The following is a 24815-nucleotide window of genomic DNA, read 5'->3' as shown; positions in this document are numbered from 1 at the left end:
GAAGCCCTTCCCTGGTTTGTACCCATTGCAAGCCCGTCCTTGTGAGTTCCCCCTACGTCAAAAGACTCACCAATGACATTCCAGGGGTCACGGAAATACTTAAAATCTAATGCAATTAATTTGAGAAGGGCCTCCACCACGTAGACGCAGAGGAAAATCGGATCCAGGGCCGAGAAGAACCATTCTAAAGAGAGGATGAAAGACAAGACCGTCAGAAGCAAGATAATGAGAGAGAAACATAGAAACATAGAAGACTGACGGCAGAAAAAGACCTCATGGTCCATCTAGTCTGCCCTTATACTATTTCCTGTATTTTATCTTAGGATGGATATATGTTTATCCCAGGCATGTTTAAATTCAGTTACTGTGGATTTACCAACCACGTCTGCGGGAAGTTTGTTCCAAGGATCTACTACTCTTTCAGTAAAATAATATTTTCTCATGTTGCCTTTGATCTTTCCCCCAACTAACCTCAGATTGTGTCCCCTTGTTCTTGTGTTCACTTTCCTATTAAAAACACTTCCCTCCTGAACCTTATTTAACCCTTTAACATATTTAAATGTTTGGATCATGTCCCCCCCTTTTCCTTCTGTCCTCCAGACTATACAGATGGAGTTCATGAAGTCTTTCCTGATACGTCTTATGCTTAAGACCTTCCACCATTCTTGTAGCCCGTCTTTGGACCCGTTCAATTTTGTCAATATCTTTTTGTAGGTGAGGTCTCCAGAACTGAACACAGTATTCCAAAAGAACACTTGTCAATCTTGAAGCTGACCAGACCGGAGGACATTCTGAAACTTCAGTGTTGCCACACTGGAGCTGAGGGATAGGGAGGGGGGAAAAGAGATCGGTGGAGTTTTGTAGCCAAAACAAAATACTTTCTGCTGAGAACCAAGGTCATTCCCACAGGTGGTCGGAGAGAGGAGGAGTGAAGTTACCAGGCAACTGGACGGCACCTTGATTGAACCCTGTAACTGATTGTTTGGAAAAGGGGGGGGGGGGTGTTCACTTTGAATTACCATACTTTTTGGAGTATAAGATGCACCCTTTCCCCCTTAAAAGAGGTTGAGTGCATCTTATACTCCAAATGTAGCTTTTTTCGAGGCTTTTTTTCCCCAGCCTTAATGAGATACTGTTGTGATTCAGCCTGAGGCTGCTCAGGGACCAGCTGTGTCTCTGCTGGCTCCATGCCCGGAGGAGGATGACAGTGCAGAGGAGGGGGCTGATCAGTCGGACGGGGGAGAGGAAAGTCAGGAATGGGATGAAGGAGAACAGCATGAGAGCCCCGGGTGGGGGGGGGCTCTCCCCAGCCAGTAGCTTGGAGTCATTAGGTGATGACGCACAAGCTGTCATTGACATGAGACAGAGAGGTTCACAGCAACGAAAGGAGCAGTTAAAGAAATATTTTCACCAGTGATATAGAAACAGCTGGGTTTGGGTGTGGTCCTCATCAGCAGGGTTTAAAAGGCAGGCAAGCCCTTTAAGCCATGTGGAGTGTTATCAGCTTGGCGTGGCGTTATCCTGTCTTGTTTCTCGGCGTCTCTGTTCCTGGCTTGTGGCCCAGCAGCTTTGGAAGACCCGTGGGAGGTGTAGGTCTGCTATTTACAGCCTTGGCTTGGCAGCAATAATTCTCATTTCATTCATTTCATTTATTGGATTTATATGCCGCCCCTCTCCGAAAACTCGGGGCGGCTAACAACAGTCATAAACAATATACAGTAAAAATCCAATACTAAAAACTAACTTAAAACCCCCTAATGTATAAAACCAACATACGTACAAACATACCATACATACAGTTGTATCAGCCTAGGGGAGAAGAGGTCTTAATTCCCCCATGCCTGGCGGCAGAGGTGGGTTTTGAGTAGCTTACGAAAGGCAAGGAGGGTAGGGGCAATTCTAATCTCTGGGGGAGTTGGTTCCAGAGGGCCGGGGCCGCCACAGAGAAGGCTCTTCTCCTGGGTCCTGCCAAGTGGCATTGTTTCGTTGACGGGACCCGGAGAAGACCCACTCTGTGGGACCTAACTGGCCGCTGGGATTCGTGCGGCAGAAGGCGGTCCCTGAGATAATCTGGTCCGGTGCCATGAAGGGCTTTATAGGTCATAACCAACACTTTGAATTCTGACCGGAAACTGATCGGCAACCAATGCAGACTGCGGAGTGTTGGTGTAACATGGGCATATTTGGGAAAGCCCATGATTGCTCTCGCAGCTGCATTCTGCACGATCTGAAGTTTCCGAACACTTTTCAAAGGTAGCCCCATGTAGAGAGCGTTACAGTAGTCGAGCCTCGAGGTGATAAGGGCATGAGTGACTGTGAGCAGTGACTCCCGGTCCAAATAGGGTCGCAACTGATGCACCAGGCGAACCTGGGCAAACGCCCCCCTCGCCACAGCTGAAAGATGTTTCTCTAATGTGAGCTGTGGATCGAGGAGGACGCCCAAGTTGCGAACCCTCTCTGAGGGGGTCAATGTTTCTCCCCCCAGGGTGATGGACGGACAGATGGAATTGTCCTTGGGAGGCAAGACCCACAGCCACTCCGTCTTGTCTGGATTGAGTTTGAGTTTGTTGACACCCATCCAGGCCCCAACAGCCTCCAGGCACCGGCACATCACTTCCGCTGCTTCGTTGACTGGACATGGGGTGGAGATGTATAACTGGGTATCATCGGCATATTGATGATACCTCACCCCATGCCCTTGGATGATCTCACCCAGCGGTTTCATGTAGATGTTAAATAGCAGGGGGGAGAGGACCGACCCCTGAGGCACCCCACAAGGGAGAAACCTAGAGGTCGACCTCTGACCCCCCACTAACACCGACTGCGACCGACCGGAGAGGTAGGAGGAGAACCACTGGAGAACAGTGCCTCCCACTCCCAACCCCTCCAGCCGGCGCAGAAGGATACCATGGTCGATGGTATCGAAAGCCGCTGAGAGGTCAAGAAGCACCAGGACAGAGGACAAGCCCCTGTCCCGGGCCCGCCAGAGATCATCCATCAACGCGACCAAAGCAGTTTCCGTGCTGTATCCGGGCCTGAAACCCGACTGCTGGGGACCTAGATAATCGGCTTCTTCCAAGGACCGCTGGAGCTGGAGTGCCACCACCTTCTCGACAACCTTCCCCATGAAGGGAAGGTTGGAGACTGGACGGTAGTTATTGAGTACGGCTGGGTCCAGGGAGGGCTTCTTGAGGAGGGGCGCACGAGCGCTTCTTTATAGAGTGTTGGAAAGACTCCCCTCCCCAAGGAAGCGTTGGTAATCTCCTGGGCCCAGCTCCGTGTCACCTCTCGGCCGGCCGAAACCAACCAAGAGGGACACAGATCCAGTGAACAGGTGGCAGAACTCACAGCTCCAATGGCCTTGTCCACTTCATCAGGTGTCACCAAGTCAAACTCCTCCCAGACAGATGGACAAAGACGTTTAGCCCCAGTCACCTCGACTGACTCGTTGTCAGTCGACTCTGTTTTACAATTGGAGTCGAGATCGGCCCGATCCGAGCGATTTTATCAGCGAAAAACGTGTTAAAGTCCTCGGCACTACTCTGTAAGGGCTCCCCAACTCCCCCCTGATTAAGAAGGGAGCGGGTCACCCTAAACAGAGCGGCCGGGCGGGATTCCGCTGATGCAATCAAGGCGGAATGATACGCGCATCTTGCCGCCTTGAGCGCCACTTTGTAAGTCTTAATAAAGGCTCTTACAAGTGTTCGATCGGATTCGGACTTACTCTTCCTCCATCGCTTCTCTAGACGTCTCTTCTGGCGCTTCAACTCCCGGAGCTCCTCGTTGAACCATGGAGCTCTACGGGGTCTAGCGCCACGGAGAGGTCGCAACGGCGCAATACGGTCAAGGGCCTCTGCTGCCGCCTTGTTCCAGGCCTCAGCCAGAGACTCTGCCGGACTGCGGACGAGTGTATCTGGAAGAACCCCAAGCGCCTTCTGAAAACCTTCTGGATCCATCAGGCGTCTGGGGCGGAACATCTTAATTGGTTCCGCCTCCCTGCGGGGGAGGATTGGAGCCAGGAAGTCAAGCCGCAGTAGAAAATGGTCTGACCATGACAAAGGCAACACTTCTAAGCCCCTTAGTCTCAGACCATTACTCAGTTGCTCAGAGAGGAATACCATGTCGGGTGAGTGCCCCCCCTCATGAGTCGGACCCTGAACTACTTGGGTCAGGTCCATGGCTGTCATGGTGGCCATGAACTCCTGTGCCAATCCAGAGGATTCGCCGAGCGACGGGCAGGTTGAGGTCTCCCAAGACAATAAGTCTAGGGAACCCCACCGCCAGCCCGGCTACCTCCTCGAGCAGCACAGGCAGGGATTTTGACACGCAGCTGGGAGGCAGGTACGTGAGAAACAAGCCCACCTGAACCCCTAAGTCCAACTTCACCAGGAGGGACTCACAACCCGCAATCTCCGGAGCAACGAGTCTACGCAGGCAGAGGCTCTCCCTGGCTATAATAGCCACTCCTCCCCCCCTTCCCCGGGGTCGAGGTTGATGCCATATCTGAAACCCGGCTGGGCAAATTTCAGAGAGAGGAACTCCTCCCTCTGGGCCCAGCCAGGTTTCAGTTACACATGCCAGGTCGGCCTCCTCATCCAGGATCAAATCCCGGATGAGGAGAGCTTTATTTACCACCGACCTGGCATTGAGTAGCAGCAACCTGAGCCCAGGGCCAGATATACACTCATCACCAGTATTCTGGGTTGAGCTCACGGAGCCGGAACAAGGGATCGTTATTAAGCAACGATCCCTCCTTCCCCTGTAACGGCTAGCTCCGTGACTCCCGCCATATCTGCCTCTCCCCAGCAGCACTGAGATATCCTGACCCTCTGTCACCCCAGAGATAGCCGCCCCTCCCCCTCCCGCCTCTCCAGCGCCAGGTTGGCCTAGTGTATTATTTAAAACACTCCCATTCATTTCACCCATACTATGATCCCACCCATCCCATCCGCCCCATCCATACCAATCATTTGCTCCATACACCCTATGCCCATCCCAGTTATCCATCAATAAAACACCCCCCCAATAATTTAGTTAAAATATAAATCAATTAATTAAAATACTACAGTTAAAATACTAATAAAAGAAGTAAATACAAATAGAAAATATAGAATATATAAAATATAGGTAATAGTATAACAATTCAGTTGATTAAAATGAACCCAGTCAGCAGCAAATAACAACAGCACCAAGGTCTCAGGTAGTAAAGTCACAAATTGCTCAGAGTCAAGAGTCATTCTATATCTCCCCCACTCCTCAGAGAAGGGGCGGTAGAACGTCCTTATCCCAAGTATGCTGGTTATTAAATTAATTTCCCTGTCTCTCAGAGTCCTTAGTGTCAATGATGATTTCAGATCTTCCTTCTCTCTTGTCCCATCCACTCTTACAGTGCCTCCAAACCGCACTGGTCGGCCCTCCGTTGATTCCCAGTAGTTTTGCAGCAGAGTCTCATTACTATAGATCTCATAAATTGACATGCCCAGTCTGTTGTGTTCCCAGCAGTAGCCAAATTGGCAATCCAGACCTCTATGCAGCCACAGTATGCTCCTTTGGTGGTCATAGTGGTACTCTCCTCCTTGTATTGCTGCATGGACTTTTGCCTGTGTGGATATATCTGAAGATACAGCATTTTCCTGTTTGTAAGGACATTTTCTGTTACCTGTGTTTTTCTTGAATTTTATAAAATTGCCTTTGCCTTTTACCAGTGTGCCTGGCTTCTCTTTTTGGGTTGGTCTTGGCTTCTGGAGTGACCCAGACAGAACAGATACTAACAATCTTCCTGGCTCTTCCGCGCTTGTTTTCATTGCTACTCCCTCCAAAAAAGGTTTTTTCAGCCCTAACAAGGTGTTAATGATCTTCCTGGCTTGCAGGGTTTTTTTAATTCCTACTCCCTCCAAAGAAGTTTTTTTCCAGCCCCCAAGTCTTTGCAGACTTGTTTTCATACCTACTCCCTCCGAAGTTTTTTTGCAGCCTTGTTGTCATTCCTACTCCCCTGAAGCAATTTTTTTTCCAGCCCTTACCAGGGGATAAATAATATGCTGAAGCTGATCAGATGAAGGACGCTAGCCAGATGAGATAACCTGGTAGGCAGATTGCTCTGAACAATATGGTAGGCGAAAACCATGGGAACCTTTCGAGTTCGATTTCCCAAAACTATGCCAATATGATACAGTGGTATCTCATGATACGAACCCCTCGCCATACGAACAACCCGAGATATGAACCCGAGGTTCGGAAATTTTTTGCCTCTTCTTATGAACTTTTTCCGTCTTACGAACCTGCCGCCGCCGCTGAGAAATCCCGCCGCCCGGCTGTTGCTTTTTGAAACAGCCGGGGGCTTCTCAGCGTCCTCCTGAACCCGAACGCCAAACCCGAACTTCCGGGTTCAGCGTTTGGGAGGCCGCCGAGAAGCCCCCGGCTGTTTCAAAAGATGACAGCCGGGCGGCGGGGCTTCTCGGCGGCCTCCTGAACGCTGAACCCGGACGTTCGGCAAAAGTTCGGGTTCGGAGGCTGCCGAGAAGCCCCGCCGCCCGGCTGTCACCTTTTGAAACAGCCGGGGGTCTTCTCAGCGTCCTCCTGAACCCGAACCCCAAACCCGAACTTCCGGGTTTGGCGTTCACTGAAAGGTGGCTGCTGCGGCTCCCTTCTCCTCTTGCTCGCTTGCTTTGTAGCCAGCGCCTTTCTTCCACTGTGGTGACTCCTCGGTCTGGCCGAAGCCGAGTTGATCCGGCCGGGGTGAAGTGCCTTTTTTTGCCTTTCCATGCCCAGATGCTCCGGGAGGCAACCTCGTGCTGGGTATACGGGTATAGTCACCACAGCGAAGATTTATTCCCTCTCCAAGCGCCCAGAGAAAGGAAAATTGCTCTGTTGGCTCTGGGCTGCCCAGAGCGAAGGGAGCGTTTCCTTTCTCTGGGCGCTGGCAGAGGGAATAAGCGCCCAGAGAAAGGAAAATGCTTCGTTCGCTCTGGACTGCCAAAGCCTCCTTAAGCGCCACCGAAAGGCTCCTCTGGCAGCCCAGAAAAGCCCGAGATGGCCGGTATTAAAGGGGGAAAGGCAGGAAACTGGCCGGGCCTTCGTGCCGCTCGCAAATTTCCTGGGAAATTTTCCCAAGCATGGGTTCTTAAGTAGAAAATGGTTCTTAAGAAGAAGCAAAAAAATCTTGAACACCCGGTTCCTATCTAGAAAAGTTCTTAAGTAGAGGCGTTCTTAGGTAGAGGTACCACTGTATACCCAAATATGGAAGGCATCTTTCTGCTAGGTGATGAGTGCTAAATAGCTTGAAATAGATCTATACCAGTCTCCCTTTATTTCTTTATCAGCAAAAACGTAACTTTGAAATATGTGTGTGTATTTCATTTCTGCGCACGGACAGCTTATTTTTATTTTTTTGCTTCTGCGCATGCTCAGAAGCTGCGTTTCAGCCGGGTGCCTGCGTGGCTGCATGACGGCACAATAGGTGCCTGCCCATGCACATATGGCACGGCCTTACCTCCCCGGATCTCGACTACAGCGAACGTCTGTACCACCAGCAAGGTTGTGTTGATGGCCACCACGGTACAGATGAAGAAGTCGAAGAGAAAGGACTGGGTCAATTTAAAGATGGCCTTCCGCAGAAAGACAAGGCACGGGTGGATCTTTTTCCAGGAAGTGGTCAGGATCCCTTTGAACGATATGTGCCTGTGGTGGTGGTGGTGGTGGTGGTGGTGGTGATGGGAAGGCTTTTCTAGGGGAGAAGAGAGGAAGCCAAGTCAGACGGGATGGGACAACTCACCAACCCAATCCAACCCATTTGCCAAAACCAACCTGCTGCGGGGACATCTCGCCGGGACACATTCATTTAGTTCCTTTTATTCATTTTATTTTAACAATATTTTATATTAATAGTAATAATAATAGTTTATTAGATTTGTATGCCGCCCCTCCCTGAAGACTCACAACAATAATAAACAATCACCCATTTCCTCCCATGTTGACTGTATGACTGTAACTTCTTGCTTATATCCTAAGATTTTTATTAATACAGTAGTACCCCTAGATACGAGCATAATTCGTTCCATAAGGGAGCTTGTATCTCAAGGCAACTCGTATCTGGAACAAGTTGCTTTTCCCCTCCGAGATAATCAAAAGCAAGGATTCTTGCGCCACCTAGTGGACGCTCGGCTCGTATCCCGAATTTGAGCTCGGAACTAGGACAGAAATGTCTCTCCCCTCGTGGCTCGTATCTTGAAATACTCGCGTGTAGAGCAGCTTGTATCTAGAGGTACTACTGTATTGCTTCTTCATTGTTTATTTGACCCCTGTGACAATCATTAAGTGTTGTACCACATGATTCTTGACAAATGTATATTTTATTTTCTGTACGCTGAGAGCATCTGCACCAAGACAAATTCCTTGTGTGTCCAATCACACTTGGCCAATTAAATTATATTCTATTCTATTCAATGTACAAATCCAATACTTTAAAAATCATCTAAAACCCATATCCTTAAAAACCATACAACTCAGTCATAACATTCATTTAAAAATTAATTATTTAAATTATTATTTTAAAAAAGCTACATACAAAAATAACTTACAATATATATATATATATATATACAGTGGTTCCTCTACCTAAGAACGCCTCTACTTACAAACCTTTCTAGACAAGAACCGGGTTCTTCTTAAGAACCATTTTCTACTTAAGAATCCGAGCTCAGGGAATTTGAGAGCAGCATGAAGGCCCAGCCAGTTCCTGCCATTCCCCCTTTAATCCCAGCCATCTCGGCTTTTCTGGGCTGCCAGAGGAGCCTTTCGGTGTAACTACAACTACAGTGGTACCTCTACTTAAGAACGCCTCTACTTACAAACTTTTCTAGATAAGAACCGGGTGTTCTACTTAAGAACCTGAGCCCAGAAAAATTTCCCAGGGAATTTGAGAGCGGCACAAAGGCCCGGCCAGTTTCCTGCCATTCCCCCTTTAATCCCGGCCATCTCGGGCTTTTCTGGGCTGCCAGAGGAGCCTTTCGGTGGCGCTTAAGGAGCATTTGGCAGTCCAGAGCGAACGGAGCATTTTCCTTTCGCTTGGAGAAGGAATAAACCTCTGCCAGCCGCCAGAGAAAATCATAAAGTTATATAAATATATTTTTTAAAAAGAGATGCCCAGGACTTTCGTAGGCAGAGTCCTCCGCTGTCCCCAGAAAGACTTCATCGGCTCTCATTTCTGTGGTTATGACCTATAAAGCCCTTCATGGCATCGGACCAGAATATCTCCGGGACCGCCTTCTGCCGCACAAATCCCAGTGACCGGTTAGGTCCCACAGAGTTGGCCTTCTCGGGTCCCGTCGACTAAACAATGTCGTTTAGCGGACCCAGGAGAAGAGCCTTCTCTGTGGCGGCCCTGACCCTCTGGAACCAGCTCCCCCAAGATATCAGAGTTGCCCCCACCCTCCTTGCCTTTCGCAAGCTCCTTAAAACCCACCTCTGTCGTCAGGCATGGGGGAATTGAAATTTTCCCTTCCCCCTAGGCTTATAGAATTTATACATGGTATGCTTGTATGTATGATTGGTTGGGGGTTTTTAAGATTATTTTTAATATTAGATTTGTTCCCATTGTCTTTTTATTGTTGTTAGCCGCCCCGAGTCTTCGGGAGGGGAGAGGGGCGGCATACAAATTTGATTTGATTTGATTTATTAGATTTGTATACCGCCCCTCTCCGCAGACTCGGGCGGCTCACAACAACAACAAAACCAATATATATTAGCAAATCTAATAATTTAAAAAAATCTAAGATAACAATGACACATTTAAAATCTAAAAGCAATAAACCCCAATATAACAAACAATACATACAGTCATATCATGTACTAGAACTACATAGGGAGGGGGAGATGTCTTAGTTCCCCACGCTTGACGACAGAGGGTGGGTTTTAAGGAGTTTATGAAAGGCAAGGAGGGTGGAGGCAACTCTGATATCTGGGGGGAGCTGGTTCCAGAGGGTCGGGGCCGCCACAGAGAAGGCTCCTCTCCTGGGTCCCGCCAAAGGACATTGTTTACTCGGCGGGACCCGGAGAGAAGCCAACTCTGTGCGACCTAACCACTCGCTGGGATTCGTGCGGCAGAAGGCGGTCCCGGAGATACCCTGGTCCGGTGCCATGAAGGGCTTTATAGGTAATGACCAACACTTTGAATTGTGACCGGAAACTGATCGGCAACCAATGCAGACTGCGGAGTGTTGGTGTAACATGGGCATATTTGGGAAAGCCCATGACTGCTCTCGCAGCTGCATTCTGCGCGATCTGAAGTTTCCGAACACTTTTCAAAGGTAGCCCCATGTAGAGAGCATTACAGTAGTCGAACCTCGAGGTGATGAGGGCATGAGTGACGGTGAGCAGTGAGCCTGGTCCAGATAGGGCCGCAACTGGTGCACCACGCGAACCTGGGCAAAGCCCATGATTGCTCTCGCAGCTGCATTTTGCACAATCTGAAGTTTCCGAACATTTTTCAAAGGTAATAAATACAAATACAAAATACAAATCCCCCCCCACCCCTGCCCGCACTCTCTCTCCCCCTACACAGTTGCTTCTCTAGCCCTTCACATCTGTTGCCCTTCTGCACGCCAGTTCCACTCACGTGTTATTTTTCGGGGGCTTGTACCCCTTTCGCCGCTCGCCGGGGTTTGGAGGCCTTGCTCCCCTTGCTCGTCTTACTCGGGGTCGGTGCGGCCGGAACCGGGATGGGCTCCGGCTTGGGTTCCACTGTGATCACCGGGCCTGGAGTAGCTGCAGGCTCGTGCTTTGCTGTAGGGTGAGTTTGTCCTGATCTGTTTTCTCTACGGGGGGAAGCCGAAGTTGGCACCATAAGGTAATCCATGGTGCCGCCGGCGACGGTTTAACCTCTCCGACACGCAGGCAGACCTCTTGGGCAATGTCTTTCCTCGCTCCCTCGGAAGAGAAGAGACGCCGGGGTTCCATCCCGAAGGCCAGGCATTCTTTTCTGACGTCATAATGGGAGGCAAGGAGAAAGTGGCGGCCATCGGCCCAAGGTGATTTTTCCAAAAGGCAAATTGGTGTTCCGCCCACTTGGCAAACATTTCGCTTCCCATCCAAGAAGATTCTTCCTGGAGCATATGCACCAAGACAAATTCCTTGTGTGTCCAATCACACTTGGCACACATTCCTATTCTATTCTATTGGCCAATAAAATTCTATTCTATTCTATTCTATTCTAGACAAATGTATCTTTTTCTTTTATGTACACTGAGAGCATCTGCACCAAGACACATTCCTTGTGTATCCAATCACACTTGGCCAATAAAGAATTCTATTCTATTCTATTCTATTCTAGACAAATGTATCTTTTTCTTTTATGTACACTGAGAGCATCTGCACCAAGACACATTCCTTGTGTGTCCAATCACACTTGGCCAATAAAATTGTATTCTATTCTATATGCTGCCATGGACTTTTTCCAGCTAAGCAGCCCTTGCATTTTGGAACCACTGGGCATGTTCAGATCAGGAGTGGGTTCTATGTTACTTCATCTCTGGCTCGCATCCTCCCTCACCATGAGGCTGCAAGACAATTGCACGCCATGTGGCTGTGCTGCGCTGCAAAGGCGCACACAGTGCCCAAAACCCTGGCTTCTGCGCATGCGCAGAACCAAAACCAACGGAACCTTAAGTCCAACGGGAAGGAAGGAAGGACGGAAGGAAGGAAGGAAGGAAGGGAAGAAGGAAAGGATGGAAGGAAGGAAGGAAGGAAGGAAGGAAAGGAAAGAAGGAAGGAAGGAAGGGAAGGAAAGAAGGAAGGAAAGGAAAGAAGGAAGGAAGGAAGGAAGGAAAGGAAAGAAGGAAGGATGGAAGGAAAGGAAGGAAGGAAGAAAGGAAGGAAAGAAGGAAGGAAAGGAAAGGAAAGAAGGAAGGAAGGAAAGAAGGAAGGAAAGGAAAGAAGAAGGAAGAAAGGAAAGAAGGAAGGAAGGAAAGAAGGAAGGAAAGGAAAGAAGGAAGGAAGGAAGGAAAGGAAAGAAGGAAGGATGGAAGGAAAGGAAGGAAGGAAGAAAGGAAGGAAGGAAAGAAGGAAGGAAAGGAAAGGAAAGAAAGAAGAGGAAGGAAGGAAAGGAAAGAAAGAAGGAAGGAAGGAAAGGAAAGAAGGAAGGAAGGAAAGAAGGAAAGAAGGAAGGAAGGAAGGAAGGAAAGGAAAGGAAAGGAAAGAAGGAAGGAAGGAAAGGAAGGAAGGAAGGAAAGGAAAGAAGGAAGGAAAGGAAGGAAGGAAAGGAAAAGAAGGAAGGAAGGAAGGAAGAAGGAAGGAAGGAAGGAAGGAAGGAAGGAAGGAAGGAAGGAAGGAAGGAAGGAAAGGGCTGTGGTGGTTCATTGGCTAAAATGCAGTATTGTAGGCTAATTCTGCTGACTGACTGCAGTTCGATCCTGACTAGCTCAGGAATAACTCAGCCTTCCATCCGTTTGAGGTCAGTAAAATGAGGACCCAGATTGTTCGGGGCGGGGAGGACAATATGCTGACCCTCAAGACCGCACTGTGATATATAAGTCTAAATTCTATTGCTAAGTGCTATTTAGCCGTATGCTCCGTCTCATGATTGGGTAGACCAGGTTTCCCTGGTTTAAAAAAAAAACACTTAACAGCAAGACAAATCAAGTTGCTGACAGCCTATCTACAGATTTAGCAATGCTGTTCACCACCAGGTTTCAGGGATACACTGACAGTGGTGGGATTCAGTTACTTCGGACCGGTTCAGGGGAACTACCTGTAGTAGTGGCGACCTATGGATGGGTCTGTCCACCTGATTGGGCACAATCCTGTCTTACATCCAGTAATTGGCTGCCAAAAATTTTACTGCCACACTGTGGGCAAATGGCTTATTTGGGGGTGTGGCTTGATGGTCATGTGACTGGATAGGAGTGGCTTGCCAGCCATGTGGCCAGGTAGGAGTGGCTTGCCAATCATGTGACTGAGTGGGAGTGGCTTGCCGACCAAGATAAGTTTTCAAATAGGTGCTTGGACTCTTTTTCAGTGGATTAAGTCCCGTTATTTGAATAGCCACAAAAAGGACAAATGACAGGCAGCCTTATTTGTCGAGGAGCACAGTCACATTTTAAGGTTTTTGAACCGAACCCACAAGGTTCAGTAGGATAACAGATTAGGGAAGTAGCTCAATTTGCATAGACTTACTGACCGAACGGTTGGCACAAGCCCACAAATGGATACACACCCTAGTGAACAAAAGCAGGCTGGGGTCCTCCGCTTCTCAACGTTAGATTTTATTTTTAGATGGTCTACGACTACAGGTCCAGGAGGCGAAGGGGAACTGGCGGCCCAAAGGCGTTGGCTTCCTCTATCCGTTCTATCTGCTCGTCAGATCGAGTTTGGGAACTCTTCCAAGGACTCGGTGCTCTGATACCTGGAGACACAAAAGCCACAGGTTGGAGCGCCCAGGTATTGGAGAGAGAGAGGAGCTTAAGTCTCACGGTTGATTCGGGATTGAAAGCTGGAGGGCGGCAGTCAAAAGGGCGAAAAACAACACCTTCCATTGGTTCCAAAAGCAGGAGCCGAGTTCGATTAGTGCTATGTGTTGTGTTTGGGCCTGGGCCAGCCGTTGCCCCCACAGATGGGGGAGACGCGGCACACAGTGACTGTGAAAGCCTGGCTGACAGCCAGGATGATGTGGCAGACAGTCAGGAAGATGTGGCAGAGAGCCAGGAAGAATTGGCAGACAGCTCAGGGGAGGTGTCTGGCAGTTCGTCGGACAGTTTGTCCTCTCTCAGTTCGTGTGCAGGACAAGACATTAATTTACGCAACCGATAGGGCCTTACAAAGAAGGGATCGCTTTAAGAAGTATGATAAGGCATGATAAGCACACCTGGGCTGGGTGTGGTTCCCTGAATGAGGGCTAATGGCATAAAAAAGGGAACAGGGGCCAAGGCAAACTGTGGCTGTTTATCTGGGTGCGTTTGTGTGGCATCGTTTCGTTCCTGCTTTGAAGTTTCTGCTCTTGGATTTCAACTCAGTGTTGTGGGGAGTGGAAAACTCTGGGACAAGCTGCTGCTTTTGTGCCGTGAAAATTCAGAACATTTATGCTACGTGACTTTTGTATTTGTTTGCTTTTTCATGAACTTTGTAGCTGGCTGAATTTTCAACTCAACCTGTGTGTTACTCCTGAAAGTAAGGACCGTTTGCTTTAGACTTTTTCTTTTCTGTTTAATACAGGTTTGCTGACTAACTATGCACGTGTGTGTCTGACCTTCTTTCCTGGACCGTTAATCATTGCTTGAGGCTGGTCAGGCAGACACTATGTAGGAATGACCTTGGGGGACTAGGAGGAGAGCCACAGACTGAAATGCCAGTCTGCTTCTCTTTTTCCTTTGTGGATAAGGGAAGATATCTTTTACATAGTAAAAAGGGTAAGAAGTTTAAAATTATCTAGGCCCATGGAAGGAAAAGGGGGCATGGGAAGCATCTCAGAAGCGACTCTCCCTAGTTCTCATTAGGTACAGAAGCCTCTACCAGAGCTTACAAAACTTTTGCCAGACCCATCCTTGAATACAGCTCATCTTTTTGGGAACCCATATCGCATCTCAGACATTAACATACACATACACCCACACCCACTAAAACTCTCATTGTATATTTGACTAAATAAATAAATAAATAAAATAAAATAACAAATAAAATAAAATAAACTTGGCAACTTTAAGACTTGTGGACTTCAACTCCCAGAAATTCCTCAGCCAGCAAAACTTGGCAAACTTAAGACTTGTGGACTTCAACTCCCAGAATTCCTCAGCCAGCAGCAAAACTTGGCAACCTTAAGACTTGTGGACTTCAACTCCCAGACTTCCACAGCCAGCAAAACTTGGCAACCTTAAGACTTGTGGACTTCAACTCCCAGAATTCCTCAGCACAGCAAACTTGGCAACATTAAGACTTGTGGACTTCAACTCCCAGAATTCCACAGCCAGCAAAACTTGGCAACTTTAAGACTTGTGGGCTTCAGCTCCCAGAATTCCTCAGACAGCAAAACTTGGCAACCTTAAAACTTGTGGACTTCAACACCCAGAATTCCTCAGACAGCAAAACTTGGCAACTTTAAGACTTGTGGACTTCAGCTCCCAGAATTCCTCAGACAGCAAAACTTGGCAACCTTAAAACTTGTGGACTTCAACACCCAGAATTCCTCAGACAGCAAAACTTGGCAACTTTAAGACTTGTGGACTTCAGCTCCCAGAATTCCTCAGACAGCAAAACTTGGCAACCTTAAAACTTGTGGACTTCAACACCCAGAATTCATCAGACAGCAAAACTTGGCAACTTTAAGGTATTTGGACTTCAACACCCAGGAATTCCTCAGCCAGCAAAACTTGGCAACCTTAAGACTTGTGGACTTCAACTCCCAGAATTCCTCAGCCAGCAAAACTTGGCAACTTTAAGGTATTTGGACTTCAACACCCAGAATTCCTCAGCCAGCAAAACTTGGCAACCTTAAGACTTGTGGACTTCAACTCCCAGAATTCCTCAGACAGCAAAACTTGGCAACTTTAAGACTTGTGGACTTCAGCTCCCAGAATTCCTCAGACAGCAAAACTTGGCAACCTTAAAACTTGTGGACTTCAACACCCAGAATTCCTCAGACAGCAAAACTTGGCAACTTTAAGACTTGTGGGACTTCAGCTCCCAGAATTCCTCAGAACAGCAAAACTTGGCAACCTTAAAACTTGTGGACTTCAACACCCAGAATTCCTCAGACAGCAAAACTTGGCAACTTTAAGGTATTTGGACTTCAACACCCAGAATTCCTCAGACAGCAAAACTTGGCAACCTTAAGACTTGTGGACTTCAACTCCCAGAATTCCTCAGCCAGCAAAACTTGGCAACTTTAAGGTATTTGGACTTCAACACCCAGAATTCCTCAGCCAGCAAAACTTGGGCAACCTTAAGACTTGTGGACTTCAACTCCCAGAATTCCTCAGCCAGCAAAACTTGGCAACCTTAAGACTTGTGGACTTCAACTCCCAGAATTCCACAGCCAGCAAAACTTGGCAACCTTAAGACTTGTGGACTTCAACTCCCAGAATTCCTCAGCCAGCAAACTTGGCAACATTAAGACTTGTGGACTTCAACTCCCAGAATTCCACAGCCAGCAAAACTTGCCAACTTTAAGACTTGTGGACTTCAACCTCCCAGAATTCCTCAGCCAGCTAAACCTCGGCAACTTTAAGACATTTGGACTTCAACTCCCAGAATTCCTCAGCCAGCAAAACCTTGGCAAACCTTTAAGACTTGTGGACTTCAACACCCAGAATTCCTCAGACAGCAAAACTTGGCAACCTTAAGACTTGTGGACTTCAACTCCCCAGAATTCCTCAGCCAGCAAAACTTGGCAACCTTAAGACTTGCGGACTTCAACTCCCAGAATTCCTCAGCCAGCAAAACTTGGCAACCTTAAGACTTGTGGACTTCAACTCCCAGAATTCCACAGCCAGCAAAACTTGGCAACCTTAAGACTTGTGGACTTCAACTCCCAGAATTCCACAGCCAGCAAACTTGGCAACATTAAGACTTGTGGACTTCAACTCCCAGAATTCCACAGCCAGCAAAACTTGCCAACTTTAAGACTTGTGGACTTCAACTCCCCAGAATTCCTCAGCCAGCTAAACTCGGCAACTTTAAGACATTTGGACTTCAACTCCCAGAATTCCTCAGCCAGCAAAACCTTGGCAACCTTAAGACTTGTGGACTTCAACACCCAGAATTCCTCAGACAGCAAAACTTGGCAACCTTAAGACTTGTTGGACTTCAACTCCCAGAATTCCTCAGCCAGCAAAACTTGGCAACCTTAAGACTTGCGGACTTCAACTCCCAGAATTCCTCAGCCAGCAAAACTTGGCAACCTTAAGACTTGTGGACTTCAACTCCCAGAATTCCACAGCCAGAAAAACTTGGCAACCTTAAGACTTGTGGACTTCAACTCCCAGAATTCCTCAGCCAGCCAAACTTGGCAACATTAAGACTTGTGGACTTCAACTCCCAGAATTCCACAGCCAGCAAAACTTGCCAACTTTAAGACTTGTGGACTTCAACTCCCAGAATTCCTCAGCCAGCTAAACTCGGCAACTTTAAGACATTTGGACTTCAACTCCCAGAATTCCTCAGCCAGCAAAACTTGGCAACCTTAAGACTTGTGGACTTCAACACCCAGAATTCCTCAGACAGCAAAACTTGGCAACCTTAAGACTTGTGGACTTCAACTCCCAGAATTCCTCAGCCAGCTAAACTTGGCAACTTTAAGAGCCGGGATGGCGCAGCAGGTAGAGTGCTGTACTGCAGGCCACTGAAGCTGACTGTAGATCTGAAGGTCAGCGGTTCAAATCTCATCACCGGCTCAAGGTTGACTCAGCCTTCCAGCTTTCCAAGGCGGGAAAAAATGAGGATCTGGGTTGTGGGGGCAATAGGCTGGCTCTGTTTTTAAAAAGTGCTATTGCTAACATGTTGTAAGCCGCCCTGAGTCTAAGGAGAAGGGCGGCATAAAGATTTGAATAAATAAATAAAATAAATAAATTTGGACTTCAACTCCCAGAATTCCTCAGCCAGCCAAACTTGGCAACTTTAAATCAACTCCCAGAATTCTCCAGCCAGCCAAACTCGGCAACGTTAAGATGGGTGGACTTCAGCTCCCAGAATTCCCCAGTTATAATTAGATAGAGCAAGTTCTCCCGATTGGGTTTTGTTGCCCTGGACTACCTCGCAGGGCTGTATCCTGCCTCTAGCATTCTAGCAACCTTACATGTCTTTGGTGCAGTGTTTGAGGCCTAAAGATTGCCGAGCAGCGTGCTTCCATAGCAGCTCTTCGTCGATGCCCAGGGCGGCCAGTACTTTGGAGAAGCGGCGCTCCACTGCCTGGCGGGCATTGGTCTGGAGGAAAAAAAGAAAAGAAGAAGGTTGGATGAATGTTTGCACCCAAGGCGGCAGCGTTACCAAAAAACCAAGCAGAATTTCCCATTCGTGGCATGGCTAGATGATCCCGTAGAAGCCCCTTTCGCGAGCCTGAAGGCACGTAGGAGCATTCTTGCAAAACAGCTTGCAAAGGGGAAAACATTGCAGCCAACATTGCCAGAGGCGAGCGGCCTTGTTGAAAACTGAGTGTGTATACAGTGTTCCCTCGATTTCCGCGGGGGATGCGTTCCGAGACCGCCCGCGAAAGTCGAATTTCTGCGAAGTAGAGATGCGGAAGTAAATACAGTGATACCTCGTCTTACAAACGCCTCGTCTTATGAACTTTTTCAGATACAAACCGGTGTTTAAGATTTTTTTGCCTCTTCTTACAAAACTATTTTCACCTTACGAAACCCAAGCAGCTGCTGCTGGGATGAAGGGGTTTCTTCCCCCCCCCCTTTTTTTGAAGAGAAGAAAAGGGAGGGGCAGCTTGGAGGAGTAAAGATTTTGCATGCTTGCAAAGGCACTGAAAGGGTGTCTTTTGAAGAAAGAAAAGGGAGGGGCAGCTTGGAGGAGTAAAGATTTTGCATGCTTGCAAAGGCACTGAAAGGGTGTCTTTTGAAGAAAGAAAAGGGGAGGGCGCAGCTTGGAGGAGTAAAGATTTTGCATGCTTGCAAAGGCACTGAAAGGGTGTCTTTTGAAGAAAGAAAAGGGAGGGGCAGCTTGGAGGAGTAAAGATTTTGCATGCTTGCAAAGGCACTGAAACAGTGTCTTTTGAAGAAAGAAAAGGGAGGGGCAGCTTGGGAGGAGTAAAGATTTTGCATGCTTGCAAAGGCACTGAAAGGGTGTCTTTTGAAGAAAGAAAAGGGAGGGGCAGCTTGGAGGAGTAAAGGATTTTGCATGCTTGCAAAGGCACTGAAAGGGTGTCTTTTGAAGAAAAGAAAAGGGAGGAGGGCAGCTTGGAGGAGTAAAGATTTTGCATGCTTGCAAAGGCACTGAAACGGTGTCTTTTGAAGAAAGAAAAGGGGAGGGGCAGCTTGGAGGAGTAAAGATTTTGCATGCTTGCAAAGGCACTGAAAGGGTGTCTTTTGAAGAAAGAAAAGGGAGGGGCGCCCTCCCCTTGCCTTTCTTCCTTCCCACTCACCCTTTAGCCTAGCCCTTGCTTCTTCCACCCGCCCCCTTCAGCTGCTCCTCCCTGCCCTCTGTTTGCCTCCCTTCTAAAGTTTGGGATTTTCCTGAAGGATTTGCACACATTATTTTGCTTTTACATTGATTCCTATGGGAAACACTGTTTAATCTTACGAACTTTTCACCTTACGAACCTCCTCCTGGAACCAATTAAGTTTGTAATGATGAGGTACCACTGTACACCATTTTTGGCTATGGACAGTATCACAAGCCATCCCGTAAGATTTTAAAACCCCTAAATTACCATTTCCTTAACAACCCTTAACTCACCATTATTACTGGTACTCACCATTGAATAAGACACTTAGTGATCCTGATATGTATAAACAATTATTTAATAACAATTTTTTTTTTGTTATTTATTTGCAAAAATTATTAGTTTGGTGATGACATATGACGTCATCGGCAGGAAAAACCGTGGTATAGGGGGGGAAAAACCGTGAAGTACTTTTTAAAATTAATATTTTTTGAAAAACCGTGGTATAGGCTATTTGCGAAGTTCGAACCCGCGAAAATCGAGGGAACACTGTATATCACTTTTCTTTAATTATAGATTGATTTAATGTCTTGCTCCCTCCATTTTATCCAAACGGGGTTATGGTCTGCCCAGGTGTTTGGGCAAGTATCTCAGATTCTATTAATTTTTTTTGTAAATTCTTGGTTGGCCCAGGCCATGTCTATCATGGACCATGACTTACGCGGGTATGAGAAAAAGGTATAACATTCTGTTATCAGGGTGAAGGTATCTCCATACATCTTTCAAGTAAAGTTCTTCTACCATTTGATTGAAGGTAGGGGGCAAGGTTTTACCTAGTCTTTTTTTAAAAATTGTTACTCTTATAGTCTTTTTTTCCTATCTACTATTGAATTATAATCTCCGACAATCGCTACTTTTACTGGTTCAATTTCTAATAATATTTTGTATATCTTTGCATAGAATTGGCTTTGGTTTGTATTAGGGGCATATATTGATATTATTTATTTATTCATTCATTCATTCATTCATTCATTCATTCATTCATTCATTCATTCATTCATTCTTTTATTGGATTTGTATGCCGCCCCTCTCCGGAGACTCGGGGCGGCTAACAGCAACAATAAAGCAGTGTACAATAGTAGTCTCATGTTAGAAATATTGAAAGCCCATTAATATAAAAAAAACCAAACATACATACATACAGACATACCATGCATAGAACTGTAAAGGCCTAGGGGGAAGAGGGTCTCAATTCCCCCATGCCTGACGGCAGAGGTGGGTTTTAAGCAGCTTACGAAAGGCGAGGAGGGTGGGGGCAATTCTAATCTTTGGGGGGGAGTTTGGTTCCAGAGGGCCGGGACCGCCACAGAGAAGGCTCTTCCCCTGGGTCCCGCCAAGCGGCATTCTTTAGTTGACGGGACCCGGGAGAAGACCTAACTTTTACTGTTGGGATGGTTTCCCCACAGTTCAGTCCTCGGCTACAAATATTCTCTTCTAGTGGTACAAGGATTCTCCCTAGACCAGTGATGGCGAACCTTTTCCCCCTCAGGTGCCGAAAAAAATATGCGCGCATACTATCATATATGCGCGAGGTCCCACACCCATAGTTTAATCCCCAGCTTCCTCCACCGTCTGGAGGTCGGAAATGGTCTGTTTCCCAACTTCTGGAAGGCCCAGTAGGCTCGTGTTTTGCTTCTCCAGGTTCCAAAGACTTCCTGGAGCCGGGGGGAGGTAAAGGCGCCCTCCTCCATCCCCCTGGAGACTCTCTGGAAGCCAAAAACGCCCCTCCCGGAGCCTCTGTGCGTGCCAAAAATTAGCTGACTGGCATCGGACCAGAATATCTCCGGGACCGCCTTCTGCCGCACGAATCCCAGCGACCGGTTAGGTTCCCATAGAGTGGGCCTTCTCTGGGTCCCGTCAACTAAACAATGTCGTTTGGCGGGACCCAGGGGAAGAGCCTTCTCTGTGGCGGCCCCGATCCTCTGGAACCAGCTCCCCCCGGATATCAGAGTTGCCCCCACCCTCCTTGCCTTTCGCAAGCTCCTTAAAAACCCACCTCTGTCATCAGGCATGGGGGAATTGAAAATTTCCCTTCCCCCTAGGGCTTTATAGAATTTATACATGGTATCTATCTATCTATCTATCTATCTATCTATCTATCTATCTATCTATCTATCTATCTATCTATTCATCCATCCATCCATCCATCCATCCATCCACTCTATCATTCTATTTCTATATCTATCTATCTATCTATCTATCTATCTATCTATCTATCTATCTATCTATTCGATCCATCCATCCATCCATCCATCCACTCTATCATTCTATTTCTATATCTATCTATCTATCTATCTATCTATCTATCTATCTATCTATCTATCTATTCCATCCATCCATCCATCCATCCATCCATCCATCCACTCTATCGTTCTATTTCTATATCTATCTATCTATCTATCTATCTATCTATCTATCTATCTATCTATCTATCTATCTATCTATCAGATTTGTATGCCGCCCTTCTCCGTAGACTCGGGGGCGGCTCACAACATATAATAAGACAATTCACAACAAATCTAATAAATTTAAAAATTTTTAAAACCCCCATTATTAAACCAGACATACACACAGACATACCATACATAAATTGTATAGGCCCAGGGGAGTGGGGGGGGGATGCCTCAATTCCCCCATGCCTGACGGCAGAGGTGAGTTTTAAGGAGTTTACGGAAGGCAAGGAGGGTGGGGGCAGTTCTAATCTCCGGAGGGAGCTTGATTCCAGAGAGTCGGGGCCACCACAGAGAAGGCTCTTCCCCAGACGACATTGCATGTATGATTGGTTCTTTAAATTGGGGTTTTTTAAAGATTGTTTTTAATATTAGATTTGTTTACATTGTCTTCTTTATTGTTGTTAGCCGCCCCGAGTCTTCGGAGAGGGGGTGTTAGCCGCCCCGAGTCTTCGGAGAGGGGCGGCATACAAATTTAATAAATAGAATACAATACACACATGCACATTGGAGCTGAGCTAGGGCAACGGCTTGCGTGCCGATAGATATGGCTCCGCGTGCCACCATAGGTTCGCCATCACTGCCCTAGACTGTCCCCCTGGCAGGGTTTTGGCCAGAAAAGTGGGGCTGAAGAGGGTGTTTGATTCCACCGCTGGCACCCACGGGGTCTGGTCCTGCCCCACGCACCTGCATGACTCTCTCAAACAGATACGGGCGGCTCTCCACGCGATCCTGCATCTCTTGCAGCTGGATCATGTATTCTTCCATGCGCTGTTTCTCCTGCCTCCTATATAGGACATGGAAAGAAGGGCTAAAAAAATCCGGACATTCCTCTCCATGTTTTGCTTGCAGCCCATCAGCCCAGGAGCAGAAAGGTGTTTAGAACAGAATAGAACAGTGATGGCGAACCTTTTGTTCCTTGGGTGTTGTTGTGGTTAGCTCTGCCCCAAGGACTGTGGATGTGGGGGAGACATCCACATGCTGCAGGCCTGTTTTGCCCCCCCCCCCCGGTGGAATCTGCTGAGGAAGGCTCCTCTGACCAAGAGGACATGAGTGACAGGGAGGAGGAGAGTGGGGCAGACAGCTCAGAAGGAGATAGAAACATAGAAACATAGAAGTCTGACGGCAGAAAAAGACCTCATGGTCCATCTAGTCTGCCCTTATACTATTTTCTGTATTTTATCTTAGGATGGATCTGTGTTTATCCCAGGCATGTTTAAATTCAGTTACTGTGGATTTATCTACCACGTCTGCTGGAAGTTTGTTCCAAGGATCTACTACTCTTTCAGTCAAATAATATTTTCTCATGTTGCTTTTGATCTTTCCCCCAACTAACTTCAGATTGTGTCCCCTTGTTCTTGTGTATACTTTCCTATTAAAAACACTTTCCTCCTGGACCTTATTTAACCCTTTAATATATTTAAATGTTTCGATCATGTCCCCCCCCTTTTTTTTTTTGGTATTCCTCCCTCCCTCCTTCCCCTCCCTCCTTCCTTCCCTTCTCTCCTTCCCTCCCTCCTTCCTTCCCTCCCTCCCTCCTTCCCTCCTTCCTTCCCTTCTCTCCTTCCCTCGCTCCTTCCCTCCTTCCTTCCTTCCCTTCTCTCCTTCCCTCCCTCCTTCCCTTCTCTCCTTCCCTCGCTCCTTCCCTCCCTCCTTCCCTTCTCTCCTTCCCTCCCTCCTTCCCTTCTCTCCTTCCCTCCCTCCTTCCCTCCCTCCTTCCCTCCCTCCCTCCTTCCCTCCCTCCTTCCTTCCCTTCTCTCCTTCCCTCCCTCCCTCCTTCCTTCCCTCCTTCCCTCCTTCCTTCCCTCCTTCCTTCCCTTCTCTCCTTCCCTCCCTCCTTCCCCTCCCTCCTTCCCTCCCTCCTTCCTTCAATCAATTATCTAGCTCCTCCTTGGATTCAGAACAAGAGTTAATGATACAGCCACGCATGCGGAGAGCGATGCATAGGCAACAACAACTGAGAGATTATTATCAAAGAAAATGAGGCCACCTGTGGTTGGGTGGGGCTGTGGTCATTAGTGAGGCTGCTATAAAGAGCAGCCTGTGGGTTTGGCCATTGTGGAGGATTATCTGACGGTTGTGTTTCGTGACTGCTTTACTGACTTTGACCTTTGTGTGCTGATTTTTCCCCCGCTTTGAAACTAAACCAGAGCAAAGTGTGTTTCACTTTGTGAAAGAAGAAGGACTGTGAATTGCCTCACAGCTGCAAGCTAAGTATCACAGGACTGATAAGGGACTTGTACAAATTACCAGTTTGTTTGGAGACCAGTGCTCTTGGCTATACAAAAAGAGGGCTTAGTTTAAGTGAATTTTTCATTATAAAGAACATTGTTTTGAATTTTCAAACGTGTGTGTGTGTCTGAAATTTGTACCTGTGAATTTTCGGGAGGAGTCTACCAGAGAGCCCGACAGAACAGGTGTCGAAAGAGCACACGCGCAAGTGCCCACACCCATAATTCAATGCCTAGGGAGGGTGAAAACAGCTTCCCTTATCCCCAGTTTGGAGTCCGGAAATGGCTTGTAGGCTCATCTTTCGCCCTCCCCAGGCTCCAAAGGCTTCCCTTCAGCCAGGGGAGGGTAAAAACGCCCTCCCCCATCTCCCCCTGTGTTCTGCCGGGCTCTCTGGTAGAAGCCTCCCAAAAATTCAAGGGTCCAAATTTCAGACACACACACACACGTTTGAAAGTTCAAAAACAATGTTCTTTATCGCAAAATTCAAAAGAAACACAGCACCCTTTTTTGTATTGCAAAGAGCACTCTTCCCCAAAACAACCTTGTAGGCTGTACAAGTCCCTTAATCAGTCCTTAAGTACTTAGGTAGTAGCTGTGAAGAAACGTCACAGCCTTCCTTCTTCCACGAAGTGAAACACACACACATACTTTGCTCTACACTTTGGTGTCAAAGGCGTGAAAAATCCACCAACAAAGTTCAGAAACAGCGAGGCACGGTCCTGAAGACACAACGATCAGATAATCTTCCACACCGGCCAAACTAGCACGCTGCTTTTTGTATCAGCAGCTCTAATTACTGGAGCCCCCACCCAAACACAGGTGGCCTCTCTTATCTCCTGTAATATGTCCTCAATTGGTCTCTTCGATGCATAATTCTGCGCCTGCGTGGGTCTAACACTTCCTCATCCGAATCGACCGAAGATAATGGAGATTGGCTTCCTGGGCTGTGTGCCAAGCCCCCCTCTTCCAAGTCGCCCCCACCT

At 47.5% G+C, this 24815-nt stretch overlaps 2 protein-coding genes across 3 annotated transcripts in view; both read right to left on the bottom strand.

The window, feature by feature from the left end:
- Nucleotides 1–10852, bottom strand: part of CATSPER1 (cation channel sperm associated 1) — a 30531-nt gene extending 19679 nt beyond the window's left edge. Inside the window, exons 1-3 of the mRNA XM_070766573.1 lie at nt 10690–10852; nt 7490–7723; nt 71–184 (exon numbers count right to left, since the gene is read on the bottom strand). Of these exons, the coding sequence (XP_070622674.1) occupies nt 71–184; nt 7490–7723; nt 10690–10852 (511 nt within the window). The remainder of the gene's footprint in view (nt 1–70; nt 185–7489; nt 7724–10689) is intronic.
- Nucleotides 10853–13240: 2388 nt separating this feature from the next.
- The window catches only part of TSGA10IP (testis specific 10 interacting protein), a 38397-nt gene continuing 26822 nt past the window's right edge, over nt 13241–24815 (bottom strand). Inside the window, exons 6-8 of one of the 2 annotated variants that reach the window (XM_070766330.1) lie at nt 22288–22387; nt 17777–17904; nt 13241–13396 (exon numbers count right to left, since the gene is read on the bottom strand). In XM_070766330.1, the coding sequence (XP_070622431.1) occupies nt 13351–13396; nt 17777–17904; nt 22288–22387 (274 nt within the window). In that variant the 3' untranslated portion in view covers nt 13241–13350. The remainder of the gene's footprint in view (nt 13397–17776; nt 17905–22287; nt 22388–24815) is intronic. The other variant, XM_070766331.1, reaches the window with a different exon arrangement.

This window comes from Erythrolamprus reginae, chromosome 13, assembly GCF_031021105.1.
Source record: "Erythrolamprus reginae isolate rEryReg1 chromosome 13, rEryReg1.hap1, whole genome shotgun sequence".
NCBI classification, from domain to species: Eukaryota; Metazoa; Chordata; class Lepidosauria; order Squamata; family Dipsadidae; genus Erythrolamprus; species Erythrolamprus reginae.
Note: the sequence above shows the minus strand (reverse complement) of the source record. Positions and strands in the feature narration are given on the sequence as shown.